Raw genomic sequence first — 14,605 nt, forward strand, 5'->3', positions numbered from 1 at the left:
CGACGGACGCGAGCCTGTCAGGGTGGGGAGCGGTCTTTCTCCACCACAGAGCTCAGGGTACTTGGACTCAGCCAGAGTCCTCCCTTCAGATCAATGTTCTGGAGATAAGGGCAGTGTATCTTGCCCTAAAGGCGTTCCAGCCGTGGCTGGAAGGCAAGCAGATCCGAATTCAGTCGGACAACTCCACAGCGGTGGCTTACATCAACCACCAAGGCGGAACACGCAGTCGGCAAGCCTTCCAGGAAGTCCGGCGGATTCTGCTATGGGTGGAAGCCACAGCCTCCACCATATCCGCAGTTCACATCCCGGGCGTAGAAAACTGGGAAGCAAACTTTCTCAGTCGCCAGGGCATGGACGCAGGGGAATGGTCCCTTCACCCGGACGTGTTTCAGGAGATCTGTTGCCGCTGGGGGATGCCGGACGTCGACCTAATGGCGTCCCGGCACAACCACAAGGTCCCGACATTCATGGCACGGTCTCAAGATCACAGAGCTCTGGCGGCAGACGCTTTAGTTCAGGATTGGTCGCAGTTTCAACTCCCTTATGTGTTTCCTCCTCTGGCACTGTTGCCCAGAGTGTTACGCAAGATCAGGTCCGACTGCCGCCGCGCCATCCTCGTCGCTCCAGACTGGCCGAGGAGGTCGTGGTACCCGGATCTGTGGCATCTCACGGTGGGCCAACCGTGGGCACTACCAGACCGACCAGACTTGCTGTCTCAAGGACCGTTTTTCCATCTGAATTCTGCGGCCCTCAACCTGACTGTGTGGCCATTGAGTCCTGGATCCTAGCGTCTTCAGGGTTATCTCAAGAGGTCATTGCCACTATGAGACAGGCTAGGAAACCAACGTCCGCCAAGGCTCCCTTAAGGGACAAGTCTCAGCGCTCTCTGTGTTCTTTCAGAAGCGCCTAGCCAGACTTCCACAGGTCCGCACGTTCCTGCAGGGGGTTTGTCACATAGTCCCTCCTTACAAGTGGCCGTTAGAACCCTGGGATCTGAACAGGGTGCTGATGGCTCTTCAGAAACCACCTTTCGAGCCAATGAGGGATATTCCTCTCTCACGCCTTTCGCAGAAAGTGGCCTTCCTAGTAGCAGTCACATCACTTCGGAGAGTGTCTGAGCTAGCAGCGCTGTTATGCAAAGCCCCTTTCCTGGTGTTTCACCAGGACAAGGTGGTTCTGCGTCCGGTTCCGGAATTTCTCCCTTTCATCTCAATCAGGATATCTCCTTACCCTCTTTTTGTCCTCATCCAGTTCACCAATGTGAAAAGGATTTGCACTTGTTAGATCTGGTGAGAGCACTCAGACTCTACATTTCTCGTACGGCGCCCCTGCGCCGCTCGGATGCACTCTTTGTCCTTGTCGCTGGTCAGCGTAAAGGGTCACAGGCTTCCAGATCAACCCTGGCTCGGTGGATCAAGGATCCTATTCTCGAAGCCTACCGATCTTCTGGGCTTCCGGTTCCCTCAGGGCTAAGGGCCCATTCTACCAGAGCCGTGGGTGCGTCCTGGGCCTTGCGGCACCAGGCTACGGCTCAGCAGGTGTGTCAGGCGGCTACCTGGTCGAGCCTGCACACTTTCACGAAACACTATCAGGTGCATACCTATGCTTCGGCAGATGCCAGCCTAGGTAGACAAGTCCTTCAGGCGGCGGTTGCCCACCTGTAGGAAGGGGCCGTTTTACGGCTCTATTTCGAGGTTTTACTTTACCCACCCAGGGACTGCTTTTGGACGTCCCAATTGTCTGGGTCTCCCAATGGAGCGACAAAGAAGAAGGGAATTTTGTTTACTTACCGTAAATTCCTTTTCTTCTAGCTCCAATTGGGAGACCCAGCACCCGCCCCTGTTCCCTTCGGGCTGTTGTTCTTTGTGTACACATGTTGTTCATGTTCAATGGTTTCAGTTCTCCGAAATTTCTTCGGATTGAATTTACTTTAAACCAATTTATAACTTTTCCTCCTTCTTGCTTTTGCACCAAAACTGAGGAGCCCGTGAGGCACGGGGGGTGTATAGGCAGAAGGGGAGGGGCTTTACACTTTTAAGTGTAATACTTTGTGTGGCCTCCGGAGGCAGAAGCTATACACCCAATTGTCTGGGTCTCCCAATTGGAGCTAGAAGAAAAGGAATTTACGGTAAGTAAACAAAATTCCCTTCTTTTGGGGTCTGCAACAAGGTGCACCTTCGTAGAATGCAGCCCAGGAGCTGCAGAAGGAGATATTTTTGGTTTAATAGGGAAAAAACTGGTGACAGGTTCCCTTTAAGCACTCCGAAAAGCCCCAAAAATCCTACCAGGTCTTATTTTTGGGGAAACAGTCAGAAGCAGGTACTGGATACGCACTATGAAGCTTTCTTTTTGGAGGGATCAGCTTCCGCTCTTTATGAGGTGTCTCGTCAATTTGAAGGTCATCTTCAGAGTCCATGAAGAAAGGATCACTGGGAGAAAGTTCTGGATCCAGAGATTCACTTTTCGGGGTTTTTAGCATGGACCCCTGCCGCCGGCTTCCGGCTCCTACACGGATCTTTTTGCCGCTATAAGAGGGGGGAAAAAAAGCAAGCTGAGTTAGGAAAGACCCTGTAAAATTAGATCGGGGGCTATCCAGTGAAGGTCTACACAGAAAAGAGGTTTCCAAAAGTCCCAATTTCTCACCAGTCCTTTTACATTAGTATCAGGAAAAGTAGAATTCACCAACCTCACATTTGAGCCGTTGGCCAGGACCAGGCGCAGTTTACTCTCGGTCAGGTCCGAGTCCAGTAAGCAGCCATCGGGCTTCTCATCGAGGTCGTCCATCAGGTCATCATCGTCCTAAAAAGATCACAATGAAACACATTTAGGCTTTCTCGTATTAGCAAATCCATCACATTGTGGACCCTATTAGTATATAATGGGGTCTGCTGTGGCGAGCTGCACCGGGGAATCTGGAGTGGAGGCAACAATGTGACCATAGGCTGCCATTTCTTTCTTGGGATATTCGAAAACAACACTCGCACTCTGTATAATAGCTGGTGGACAAAGCAGAGCCTCGAGGGTTAAAAGTGGGAGACTGCAAAGAGAGACCCCCAACTATAGTCTATAGGAACCATACTGATGACAAATTAAAGAGAACCTGACGGCCGATTCCTGCTGCCCGAACCATGAGCAGAGAGTGCGGCGCTAACATTTCAGGATGTCAAATAATCTATATATTAAAAGCCAGCAGAAGACTATGCCCCCGCCTGAACTTACAGCATTCTCCTGCCGTGTGTGAAGACCGGCCACACAAGGGTCTCGGACTAGTCACGTGAGCGGCATTGGCCATGGCCGGTTTTTAAATGCATATATTTTATGGGCAATGCAGCATTTCAGAAAACATGTCTGGCCGAAATCACACCGCCGATCACTGACAGCTTCACTCTTTGCAACTTTTAGGTATAATATTTCCAAATATGCCAAAAATTACCGTGATTTATGGGGTCTTTGTGTGAGCCCCTCACCTTAGACTACTCTACGTCCCTTTACTATGTTTCATGATATTCTAATAAAATAACTTTTATTGAACTTTAAAACTCCTTGTTTCTTTGTCTATATTAGTTTTGGAGAGTGTGCTGTTTTGTGGTCATTCTTGGAGGCCCATTATTACCCTTAATTAAGTATGACCACCTAGAGACACCAAATGAGGCCACATATATACATACATACATACACACACACACACACACACACACATATATGTGTGTGTATATATATATATATATGAAGGGAATTTTGTTTACTTATCGTAAATTCCTTTTCTTCTAGCTCCTATTGGGAGACCCAGACAATTGGGTGTATAGCTTCTGCCTCCGGAGGCCACACAAAGTATTACACTTTAAAAAGTGTAACCCCTCCCCTCTGCCTATACACCCCCCCGTGCATCATGGGCTCCTCAGTTTTGGTGCAAAAGCAGGAAGGAGGATACTTATAAATTGGTCTAGGGTAAATTCAATCCGAAGGATGTTCGGAGAACTGAAAACCATGAACCAAAAGAACAATTGAACATGAACAACATGTGTACACAAAAGAACAACAGCCCGAAGGGAACAGGGGCGGGTGCTGGGTCTCCCAATAGGAGCTAGAAGAAAAGGAATTTACGGTAAGTAAACAAAATTCCCTTCTTCTTTGTCGCTCCATTGGGAGACCCAGACAATTGGGACGTCCAAAAGCAGTCCCTGGGTGGGTAAAAGAATACCCTGAGAAAAAGAGCCAACAACGGCCCTCCTCTTACAGGTGGGCGACCGCCGCCTGAAGGACTAGCCTACCTAGACTGGCATCCGCCGAAGCATAGGCATGCACCTGATAGTGTTTCGTGAAAGTGTGAAGACTAGACCAGGTAGCTGCCTGACACACCTGCTGAGCCGTCGCCCGGTGCCGCAATGCCCAGGACGCACCCACGGCTCTGGTAGAATGGGCTTTCAGCCCTGAAGGAATCGGAAGCCCAGAAGAACAGTAGGCTTAAAAAATCGGTTCCTTGATCCACCGAGCCAAGGTTGACTTGGAAGCCTGCGACCCCTTACGCTGGCCAGCGACAAGGACAAAGAGCGCATCAGAACGGCGCAGTGGCGTCGTGCGAGACACGTAGATCCGGAGTGCTCTCACTAGATCTAACAAATGCAAATCCTTTTCACATTGGTGAATTGGATGAGGGGAAAATGAAGGTAAGGAAATATCCTGATTGAGATGAAAAGGGGACACCACTTTGGGGAGAAAGTCCGGGACCGGACGCAGAACCACCTTATCCTGGTGAAATACCAGGAAGGGGGCTTTGCATGACAGCGCTGCAAGCTCTGACACTCTTCGGAGTGAAGTGACTGCCACTAGAAATGCCACCTTCTGCGAAAGACGTGATAGAGAGACATCCTTCAGCGGCTCGAAAGGTGGTTTCTGAAGAGCCCGTAGAACCCTGTTAAGATCCCAGGGTTCCAGTGGACGCTTGTAAGGTGGAACTATGTGGCAAGCTCCCTGCAGGAACGTGCGGACCTGCGGAAGCCTGGCCAGACGCTTTTGAAAAAACACGGAAAGCGCCAAGACTTGTCCCTTGAGAGAGCCGAGAGACAAACCCTTGTCCATTCCAGATTGAAGGAAGGAAAGAAAGAAACGTGGGTAAGGCAAACGGCCAGGGGGTAAACCCCTTATCAGAGCACCAGGCTAAGAAGATCCTCCAAGCCCTGTGATAGATCTTGGCTGACGTTGGTTTCCTGGCCTGTCTCATAGTGGCAATGACCTCTTGAGATAACCCTGAGGACGCTAGGAGCCAGGACTCAATGGCCACACAGTCAGGTTGAGGGCCGCAGAATTCAGATGGAAAAATGGCCCTTGAGACAGCAAGTCTGGTCGGTCTGGGAGCGCCCACGGTTGACCCACCGTGAGGTGCCACAAGTCCGGGTACCACGACCTCCTCGGCCAGTCTGGAGCGACGAGGATGGCGCGGCGGCAGTCGGACCTGATCTTGCGCAACACTCTGGGCAGCATTGCCAGAGGAGGGAATACATAAGGCAGTCGAAACTGCGACCAATCCTGAACTAAGGCGTCCGCCGCCAGAGCTCTGTGATCCTGAGACCGTGCCATGAATGCCGGGACTTTGTTGTTGTGCCGAGACGCCATTAGATCGACGTCCGGCGTTCCCCAGCGGCAACAGATCTCCTGAAACACGTCCGGGTGAAGAGACCATTCCCCTGCGTCCATGCCCTGGCGACTGAGAAAGTCTGCTTCCCAGTTTTCTACGCCTGGGATGTGAACCGCGGAGATGGTGGAGGCTGTGGCCTCCGCCCACAGCAGAATCCGCCGAACTTCTTGGAAGGCTTGACGACTGCGAGTGCCGCCCTGGTGGTTGATGTACGCGACCACCGTGGCGTTGTCCGACTGTATGCGGATCTGCCTGCCCTCCAGCCACCGATGGAACGCTTTTAGGGCTAGATACACTGCCCTTATCTCCAGAACATTGATCTGAAGGGAGGACTCTGTCGGAGACCAGGTTCCCTGAGCCTTGTGGTGGAGAAAAACCGCTCCCCACCCTGACAGACTCGCGTCCGTCGTGACCACAGCCCAGGATGGGGGCAGGAAAGATTTTCCCTTCGACAGGGAAGTGGGAAGAAGCCACCACTGAAGAGGTCTTGGCTGCCAGAGAAAGAGAGACGTTCCTGTCTAAGGATGTCGACCTCTTGTCCCATTTGCTGAGAATGTCCCATTGGAGTGGACGCAGATGAAACTGCGCAAAGGGAACTGCCTCCATTGCTGCCACCATCTTCCCCAAGAAGTGCATGAGGCGCCTCAAGGGGTGTGACTGGGCCTGAAGGAGAGAGTGCACCCCTGTTTGCAGCGAACGCTGTTTGTCCAGCGGTAGCTTCACTATCGCTGAGAGAGTATGAAACTCCATCCCGAGGTAAGTCAGTGATTGGGTCGGAGTCAATTTTGACTTTGGGAAATTGATGATCCACCCGAACCTCTGGAGCGTCTCCAGAGCCACGGTCAGACTTTGTTGACATGCCACCCGGGAGGGTGCCTTGACTAGGAGATCGTCTAAGTAAGGGATCACCGAGTGGCCCTGAGAATGTAGGACCGCCACCACGGATGCCATGACCTTGGTGAAGACCCGTGGGGCTGTCGCCAGGCCGAAAGGCAGTGCCACAAACTGAAGGTGTTCGTCCCCAATGGCGAAACGCAGGAAGCGTTGATGCTCTGGAGCGATCGGCACGTGGAGATAGGCATCCCTGATGTCGATTGATGCCAGGAAGTCTCCTTGGGACATCGAAGCGATGACAGAGCGGAGGGATTCCATGCGAAACCGCCTGGTTCTCACATGTCTGTTGAGCAATTTGAGGTCCAAAACGGGACGGAATGAACCGTCCTTTTTTGGTACCACGAACAGGTTCGAGTAAAAGCCGCGACCACGTTCCTGAAGGGGAACGGGGATCACAACTCCTTCTGTCTTCAGAGTGTCCACCGCCTGAAAAAGTGCAACGGTTCGCTCGGGGGGCGGAGATGTTCTGAAAAAACGAGTCGGAGGACGAGAGCTGAACTCTATCCTGTAACCGTGAGACAGAATGTCCCTCACCCATCGGTCTTGGACATGTGGCCACCAGGCGTCGCAAAAGCGGGAGAGCCTGCCACCGACCGAGGATGCGGTTTGGGGAGGCCGAAAGTCATGAGGAGGCCGCCTTGGAGACTGTGCCTCCGGCGGTCTTTGGAGGACGTGACTTAGACCGCCATGCAGAAGAGTTTCTCTGGCTCTTCTGTGGCCTGTTGGACGATGAGGATTCGGACCTGGCTGAGGGCCGAAAGGACCGAAACCTCGCTTGAATTTTTCGTTGCTGAGGTCTCTTTGGTTTGGGCTGAGGTAAGGACGAGTCCTTTCCCTTGGATTGCTTAATAATTTCATCCAATTGTTCGCCAAACAATCGGTCGCCAGAAAAGGGCAAACCGGTCAAGAACTTCTTGGAAGCAGAGTCTGCCTTCCATTCGCGTAGCCACATGGCCCTGCGGACTGCCACCGAATTGGCGGATGCTACCGCTGTACGGCTAGCCGAGTCCAGGACAGCATTCATGGCGTTGGATGAAAATACCGACGCCTGAGACGTTAAAGACGCTACTTGCGGAGCAGAGGTACGGGTGACCGCATTAATCTCAGACAGACAAGCTGAGATAGCTTGGAGTGCCCACACTGCTGCAAAGGCTGGGGCAAAGGACGCGCCTATGGATTCATAGATGGATTTCATTAGGAGCTCTATCTGCCTGTCCGTGGCATCCTTGAGCGTTGAACCGTCAGCCACTGCTACTACGGATCTAGCCGCCAGTCTAGAGACTGGAGGATCCACCTTGGGACATTGAGCCCAACCCTTAACTACGTCAGAGGGGAAGGGGTAACGTGTGTCATTAAGGCGTTTAGTAAAGCGCTTGTCCGGGAAAGCCCTGTGCTTCTGGACAGCATCTCTGAAGTTCGAGTGATCGAAGAAAAAACTCCGAGTACGTTTGGGAAACCTAAATTGGTGTTTCTCCTGCTGTGCTGCCGACTCCTCTATAGGTGGAGGTGGGGGAGAAAGATCTAGCACCTGGTTGATGGACGCTATAAGGTCATTTACTATGGCGTCCCCTTCAGGTGTATCAAGATTGAGAGCAACGTCAGGGTCAGAGTCCTGGGCTGCGACCTCCGCCTCATCCTCTAGAGAGTCCTCAAGCTGAGACCCCGAACAGCGTGATGAAGTCGGGGAAGATTCTAAGCGAGCCCGCTTAGCCGGTCTGGGACTGCGGTCCGTGCCGGAGTCCTCCACGTAATAACTAGAGGCCACCCCAGGAGCACGCTTCGTCGCAGACCGAGAGGGGCCTGGGGGCGATCCCGCAGTGCCTGTGTAAGGGCCGGTCTGGGCTGCAAAGCTTCTAGTATCTTAGCAGACCATTTGTCCATAGACTGAGCCATGGATTGCGAAAGTGACTCAGAGAGTTTCTCAGCAAAAGCTGCAAACTCTGTCCCTGCCGCCTGGACAGGGGAAGCCGGCGGTTCTACCTGGGCCGAGGGTCCCACCAGTGCCCCAGGCTCCGGCTGAGCGAGTGCCACATGGCCCGAGCATTGCTCACAGTGAGGGTAGGTGGAACCTGCAGGTAGCATAGCCGCACAAGAGGTACAGGTTGCAAAATAACCCTGTGTCTTGGCACCCTTGCTCCTTGTGAACGACATGCTGTAGTCTCCCAGGAGAGTGATCACTGAGGGATATATAGCCACAAGATAACAGTACAGCCGAACCGAGAAAATGTATACAATATAATATATATATACAGTTCAGCACTCTAGGGGGTCCAGCACCGGTGGGAAGAAGCCACCTGGCTTACCGACCGCTCAAGCAGTGTGTGGCCACCAGATTCCCTGCCTCGGGTCTCCCAGAGATGCAGCCAGAAGTCCTCCACCGGCAGAATGTGCTTAAAACATGGCCGTCGGCGTTCACAGGGGAGGAGGGAGCCGTGGGCGTAACCACAAAGAAGGGAATTTTGTTTACTTACCGTAAATTCCTTTTCTTCTAGCTCCAATTGGGAGACCCAGACAATTGGGTGTATAGCTATGCCTCCGGAGGCCACACAAAGTATTACACTAAAAGTGTAAAGCCCCTCCCCTTCAGCCTATACACCCCCCGTACTGCTACGGGCTCATCAGTTTTGGTGCAAAAGCCAGAAGGAGGAAAAAATTATAAACTGGTTTAAAGTAAATTCAATCCGAAGGAATATCTGAGAACTGAAACCATTTAACATGAACAACATGTGTATACAAAAACAGGGGCGGGTGCTGGGTCTCCCAATTGGAGCTAGAAGAAAAGGAATTTACGGTAAGTAAACAAAATTCCCTTCTTCTTTGTCGCTCCTAATTGGGAGACCCAGACAATTGGGACGTCCAAAAGCAGTCCCTGGGTGGGTAAATAATACCTCATAATAGAGCCGTAACGGCTCCGTCCTACAGGTGGGCAACTGCCGCCTGAAGGGCTCGCCTACCTAGGCTGGCATCTGCCGAAGCATAGGTATGCACCTGATAGTGTTTCGTGAAAGTGTGCAGGCTCGACCAGGTAGCTGCCTGACACACCTGCTGAGCCGTAGCCTGGTGTCGCAAGGCCCAGGACGCTCCCACAGCCCTGGTAGAATGGGCCTTCAGCCCTGAGGGAACCGGAAGCCCCGAGGAACGGTAAGCTTCGAGAATTGGTTCCTTGATCCACCGAGCCAGGGTTGATTTGGAAGCTTGTGTCCCTTTACTCTGGCCAGCGACAAGGACAAAGAGTGCATCGGAGCGGCGCATGGGCGCCGTACGAGAAATGTAGAGTCTGAGTGCTCTCACCAGATCTAACAAGTGCAAATCCTTTTCACATTGGTGAACTGGATGAGGACAAAACGAGGGTAAGGAGATGTCCTGATTGAGATGAAAAGGGGATACCACCTTAGGGAGGAAATCTTGGCGGACGTTGGTTTCCTAGCCTGTCTCATAGTGGCAATGACCTCTTGAGATAATCCTGAAGACGCTAGGATCCAGGACTCAATGGCCACACAGTCAGGTTGAGGGCCGCAGAATTCAGATGGAAAAACGGCCCTTGAGATAGCAAATCTGGTCGGTCTGGCAGTGCCCACGGTTGGCCGACCGTGAGATGCCACAGATCCGGGTACCACGACCTCCTCGGCCAGTCTGGAGCGACGAGGATGGCGCGGCGGCAGTCGGCCCTTATCTTGCGTAACACTCTGGGCAACAGAGCCAGAGGAGGAAACACATAAGGAAGCTGAAACTGCGACCAATCCTGAACTAAGGCGTCTGCCGCCAGAGCTCTGTGATCTTGAGATCGAGCCATGAATGTTGGGACCTTGTTGTTGTGCCGTGACGCCATTAGGTCGACGTCCGGCATCCCCCAGCGGCAACAGATCTCCTGAAACACGTCCGGGTGAAGGGACCATTCCCCTGCGTCCATGCCCTGGCGACTGAGAAAGTCTGCTTCCCAGTTTTCTACGCCCGGGATGTGAACTGCGGATATGGTGGATGCTGTGGCTTCCACCCACAGCAGAATCCTCCGGACTTCCTGGAAGGCTTGCCGACTGCGTGTCCCACCTTGGTGGTTGATGTAAGCCACCGCTGTGGAGTTGTCCGACTGAATTCGGATCTGCTTGCCTTCCAGCCACTGCTGGAACGCTTTTAGGGCAAGATACACTGCCCTGATCTCCAGAACATTGATCTGAAGTGAGGACTCTTGCTGAGTCCACGTACCCTGAGCCCTGTGGTGGAGAAAAACTGCTCCCCACCCTGACAGGCTCTCGTCCGTCGTGACCACCGCCCAGGATGGGGGTAGGAAGGATTTTCCTTTCGATAATGAGGTGGGAAGAAGCCACCACCGAAGGGAAGCTTTGGTTGCTTGAGAGAGGGAGACGTTCCTGTCTAGGGACGTCGGCCTCCTGTCCCACTTGCGTAGGATGTCCCATTGAAGAGGACGCAGGTGAAACTGCGCGAAAGGAACTGCTTCCATTGCTGCCACCATCTTCCCCAGGAAGTGCATGAGGCGCCTCAAGGGGTGTGACCGACCTTGAAGGAGAGATTGTACCCCTGTCTGTAGTGAACGCTGTTTGTCCAGCGGAAGCTTCACTATCGCTGGAAGAGTATGAAACTCCATGCCAAGATATGTCAGTGATTGGACCGGTGTCAGATTTGACTTTGGAAAATTGATGATCCACCCGAAACTCTGGAGAATCTCCAGAGTAACGTTGAGGCTGTGTTGGCATGCCTCTTGAGAGGGTGCCTTGACCAGCAGATCGTCTAAGTAAGGTATCACTGAGTGACCCTGAGAGTGGAGGACCGCAACTACTGTAGCCATGACCTTGGTGAAAACCCTTGGGGCTGTCGCCAGGCCGAACGGCAGTGCCGCGAACTGAAGGTGTTCGTCTCCTATGGCGAAGCGCAAGAAGCGCTGATGCTCTGGAGCAATTGGTACGTGGAGATAAGCATCCTTGATATCGATCGATGCTAGGAAATGTCCTTGGGACATTGAGGCGATGACGGAGCGGAGGGATTCCATCCGGAACCGCCTGGTCCTTACGTGTTTGTTGAGCAGTTTTAGGTCCAAAACAGGACGGAAGGACCCGTCCTTCTTTGGAACCACAAACAGGTTGGAGTAGAAACCGTGACCCTGTTGCTGAAGAGGAACCGGGACCACCACTCCTTCTGCCTTCAGAATGCCCACCGCCTGCAGAAGAGCCTCGGCTCGCTCGGGAGGCGGAGATGTTCTGAAGAATCGAGTCGGAGGACGAGAGCTGAACTCTATCCTGTAACCGTGAGACAAAATGTCTCTCACCCAACGGTCTTTTACTTGTGGCAGCCAGGTGTCGCAAAAGCGGGAGAGCCTGCCACCGACCGAGGATGCGGTGTGAGGAGGCCGTAAGTCATGAGGAAGCCGCCTTGGTAGCGGCACCTCCGGCGGTCTTTTTAGGGCGTGATTTAGACCGCCATGCGTCGGAGTTCCTCTGATCCTTCTGAGGCCTTTTGGACGAGGAGAATTGGGACCTGCCCGTACCCCGAAAGGACCGAAACCTCGACTGTCCCCTCCTCTGTTGGGGTGTTTTTGGTTTGGCCTGGGGTAAGGATGTTTCCTTTCCCTTGGATTGTTTGATGATTTCATCCAATCTCTCACCAAACAAACGGTCGCCAGAAAATGGCAATCCAGTTAAGCACTTTTTGGAAGCCGAATCTGCCTTCCATTCCCGCAGCCACAAGGCCCTGCGTATTGCCACCGAATTGACGGCTGCAACCGCCGTACGGGTCGCAGAGTCCAGGACAGCATTAATAGCGTAGGACGCAAATGCCGACGTTTGAGAGGTTATGGACGCCACCTGCGGCGCAGACGTACGTGTGAGTGCGTCAATTTGCGCCTGACCAGCTGAGATAGCTTGGAGTGCCCATACGGCTGCGAATGCTGGAGCAAAAGACGCGACGATAGCTTCATAGATGGATTTCAACCAGAGCTCCATCTGTCTGTCAGTGGCATCCTTGAGTGAAGCTCCATCTTCCACTGCAACTATGGATCTAGCCGCCAGTCTGGAGATTAGAGGATCCACCTTGGGACACTGAGTCCAGCCCTTGACCACGTCAGGGGGGAAAGGGTAACGTGTATCCTTAAGGCGCTTGGAAAAACACTTATCTGGACAAGCTCGGTGTTTCTGGACTGCCTCTCTGAAGTCAGAGTGGTCCAGAAACATACTCCTTGTACGCTTGGGAAACCTGAAACGGAATTTCTCCTGCTGAGAGGCTGACTCCTCCACTGGAGGAGCCGAGGGAGAAAAATCCAACATTTGATGTATGGACGCGATAAGATCATTCACTATGGCGTCACCATCAGGAGTATCAAGGTTGAGAGCGGCCTCAGGATCAGAATCCTGATCAGCTACCTCCGCTTCATCTTCTGAGACCCTGAACAATGTGATGAGGTCGAGGGGATTTCCCAGCGAGCTCGCTTAGTCGGTCTGGGGCTGCGGTCCGTGTCAGAGACCTCACCCTGGGATCCATGGGACACCCCGGGAAGACATTGCTGTTCCCACTGAGGGGAACCAGGGGACAATGATTCCACAGTGCCCCTGGCTTGAGATGCCGGCCTGGACTGCAAGGCTTCTAATATCTTAGCCATAGTCTCAGAAAGTCTTTCAGTAAAAACTGCAAACTCCGTCCCTGTCACCTGGACAGTGTCAACAGGTGGTTCTCCCTGGGCCACCCTTAGCAGAGGCTCTGGCTGAGAAAGTGCCACAGGGGCCGAGCATTGCACACAATGAGGGTCAGTGGAACCTGCCGGCAGTATAGCCGTACATGCTGCACAGGCAGCATAGTAAGTCTGTGCTTTGGCACCCTTGCTATTTGTGGACGACATGCTGTTGTCTCCTCTGAGCAATACAGGAGGGTATATAGCCACAAATCAACAGTGCACCATACAGTGTAAAGTATAGACTATAATCATATAAACTATAAATACACTTCTGCACTAGTGGGGCCAGCACCACAGGTGCTGCTTACCGCCTGCGCAAAGCGTTTGTGTGGGCACCAGAATTCCTGCCTGGGTCTCTTTGAGCTTGTCTCTCCTCTCCAGCGTTAGCAGAGCTGAGAGGAATGGCTGCCAGCGTCCTGGGGAGAGGAGGGAGCCGTGGGCGTGACCCAGAAAAGTGCGGGAACTGGTGCCCCACTGTGCAGAGTGAGGGGGGTGGAGTATGCAAAGCATGCTCCAGCCCTCAGTGCTGCCGACCTGTACAGCATCCCGCCCTTCCCCTGACTGGCAGGGCTGGGGGCGGGAAGAAAGACACAAACACACTCAGCGACGCTGAAGTGTATAGTGGCACAAATGCAGCCAGCGCTGCTGTCCCTGGTGCACTAGCACACCCAGCAATGCTGGAGTGTTGCTGTGCGCGGTCCCCACGGGGACACAGAGTACCTCCAAGTAGCAGGGCCATGTCCCTGAACGATACTCGGCTCCTATCCAGCAGGGTCCTCAGGAGCTGTGGATGGAGCACGGTCTCCTGTGCCTGGAGACCGATGGGATCCCACTTCACCCAGAGCCCTAATTGAGGGATGGGGAAGGAAAGCAGCATGTGGGCTCCAGCCTCCGTACCCGCAATGGATACCTCAACCTTAACAACACCGCCGACAAGAGTGGGGTGAGAAGGGAGCATGCTGGGGGCCCTGTTATGGGCCCTCTTTTCTTCCATCCGACATAGTCAGCAGCTGCTGCTGACTAAGCTGTGGAGCTATGCGTGGATGTCTGACCTCCTTCGCACAAAGCATAAAAACTGATGAGCCCGTAGCAGTACGGGGGGTGTATAGGCTGAAGGGGAGGGGCTTTACACTTTTAGTGTAATACTTTGTGTGGCCTCCGGAGGCATAGCTATACACCCAATTGTCTGGGTCTCCCAATTAGGAGCGACAAAAAGTGCGGGAATCTGGTGCCCCAGAGTGAATAGTGAGGGGGGTGGAAGACAGCCAAGTGTGCTCCAGTCCTCACTGTCGGCGTCAGACCGACCGTCCCGCCCTTCCCCCTGACTGGCAGGTCCGGGGGCGGGAGTTTAAGGCACTAGGCCGCAAAAGCCGGGGACTAAAGTTAAAACCGCGGCC

At 53.2% G+C, this 14,605-nt stretch overlaps 1 protein-coding gene across 1 annotated transcript in view; it reads right to left on the reverse strand.

Moving 5' to 3' along the window:
* PHF8 (PHD finger protein 8) overlaps positions 1–14,605 on the reverse strand; it is a 67,099-nt gene that overhangs the window by 12,238 nt on the left and 40,256 nt on the right. The window contains exons 14-15 of the mRNA XM_075324309.1: positions 2,687–2,799; positions 2,335–2,525 (exon numbers count right to left, since the gene is read on the reverse strand). Coding sequence (XP_075180424.1) covers positions 2,335–2,525; positions 2,687–2,799 — 304 coding nt within the window. The remainder of the gene's footprint in view (positions 1–2,334; positions 2,526–2,686; positions 2,800–14,605) is intronic.

This window comes from Anomaloglossus baeobatrachus, chromosome 9 (genome assembly GCF_048569485.1).
Source record: "Anomaloglossus baeobatrachus isolate aAnoBae1 chromosome 9, aAnoBae1.hap1, whole genome shotgun sequence".
NCBI lineage: Eukaryota > Metazoa > Chordata > Amphibia > Anura > Aromobatidae > Anomaloglossus > Anomaloglossus baeobatrachus.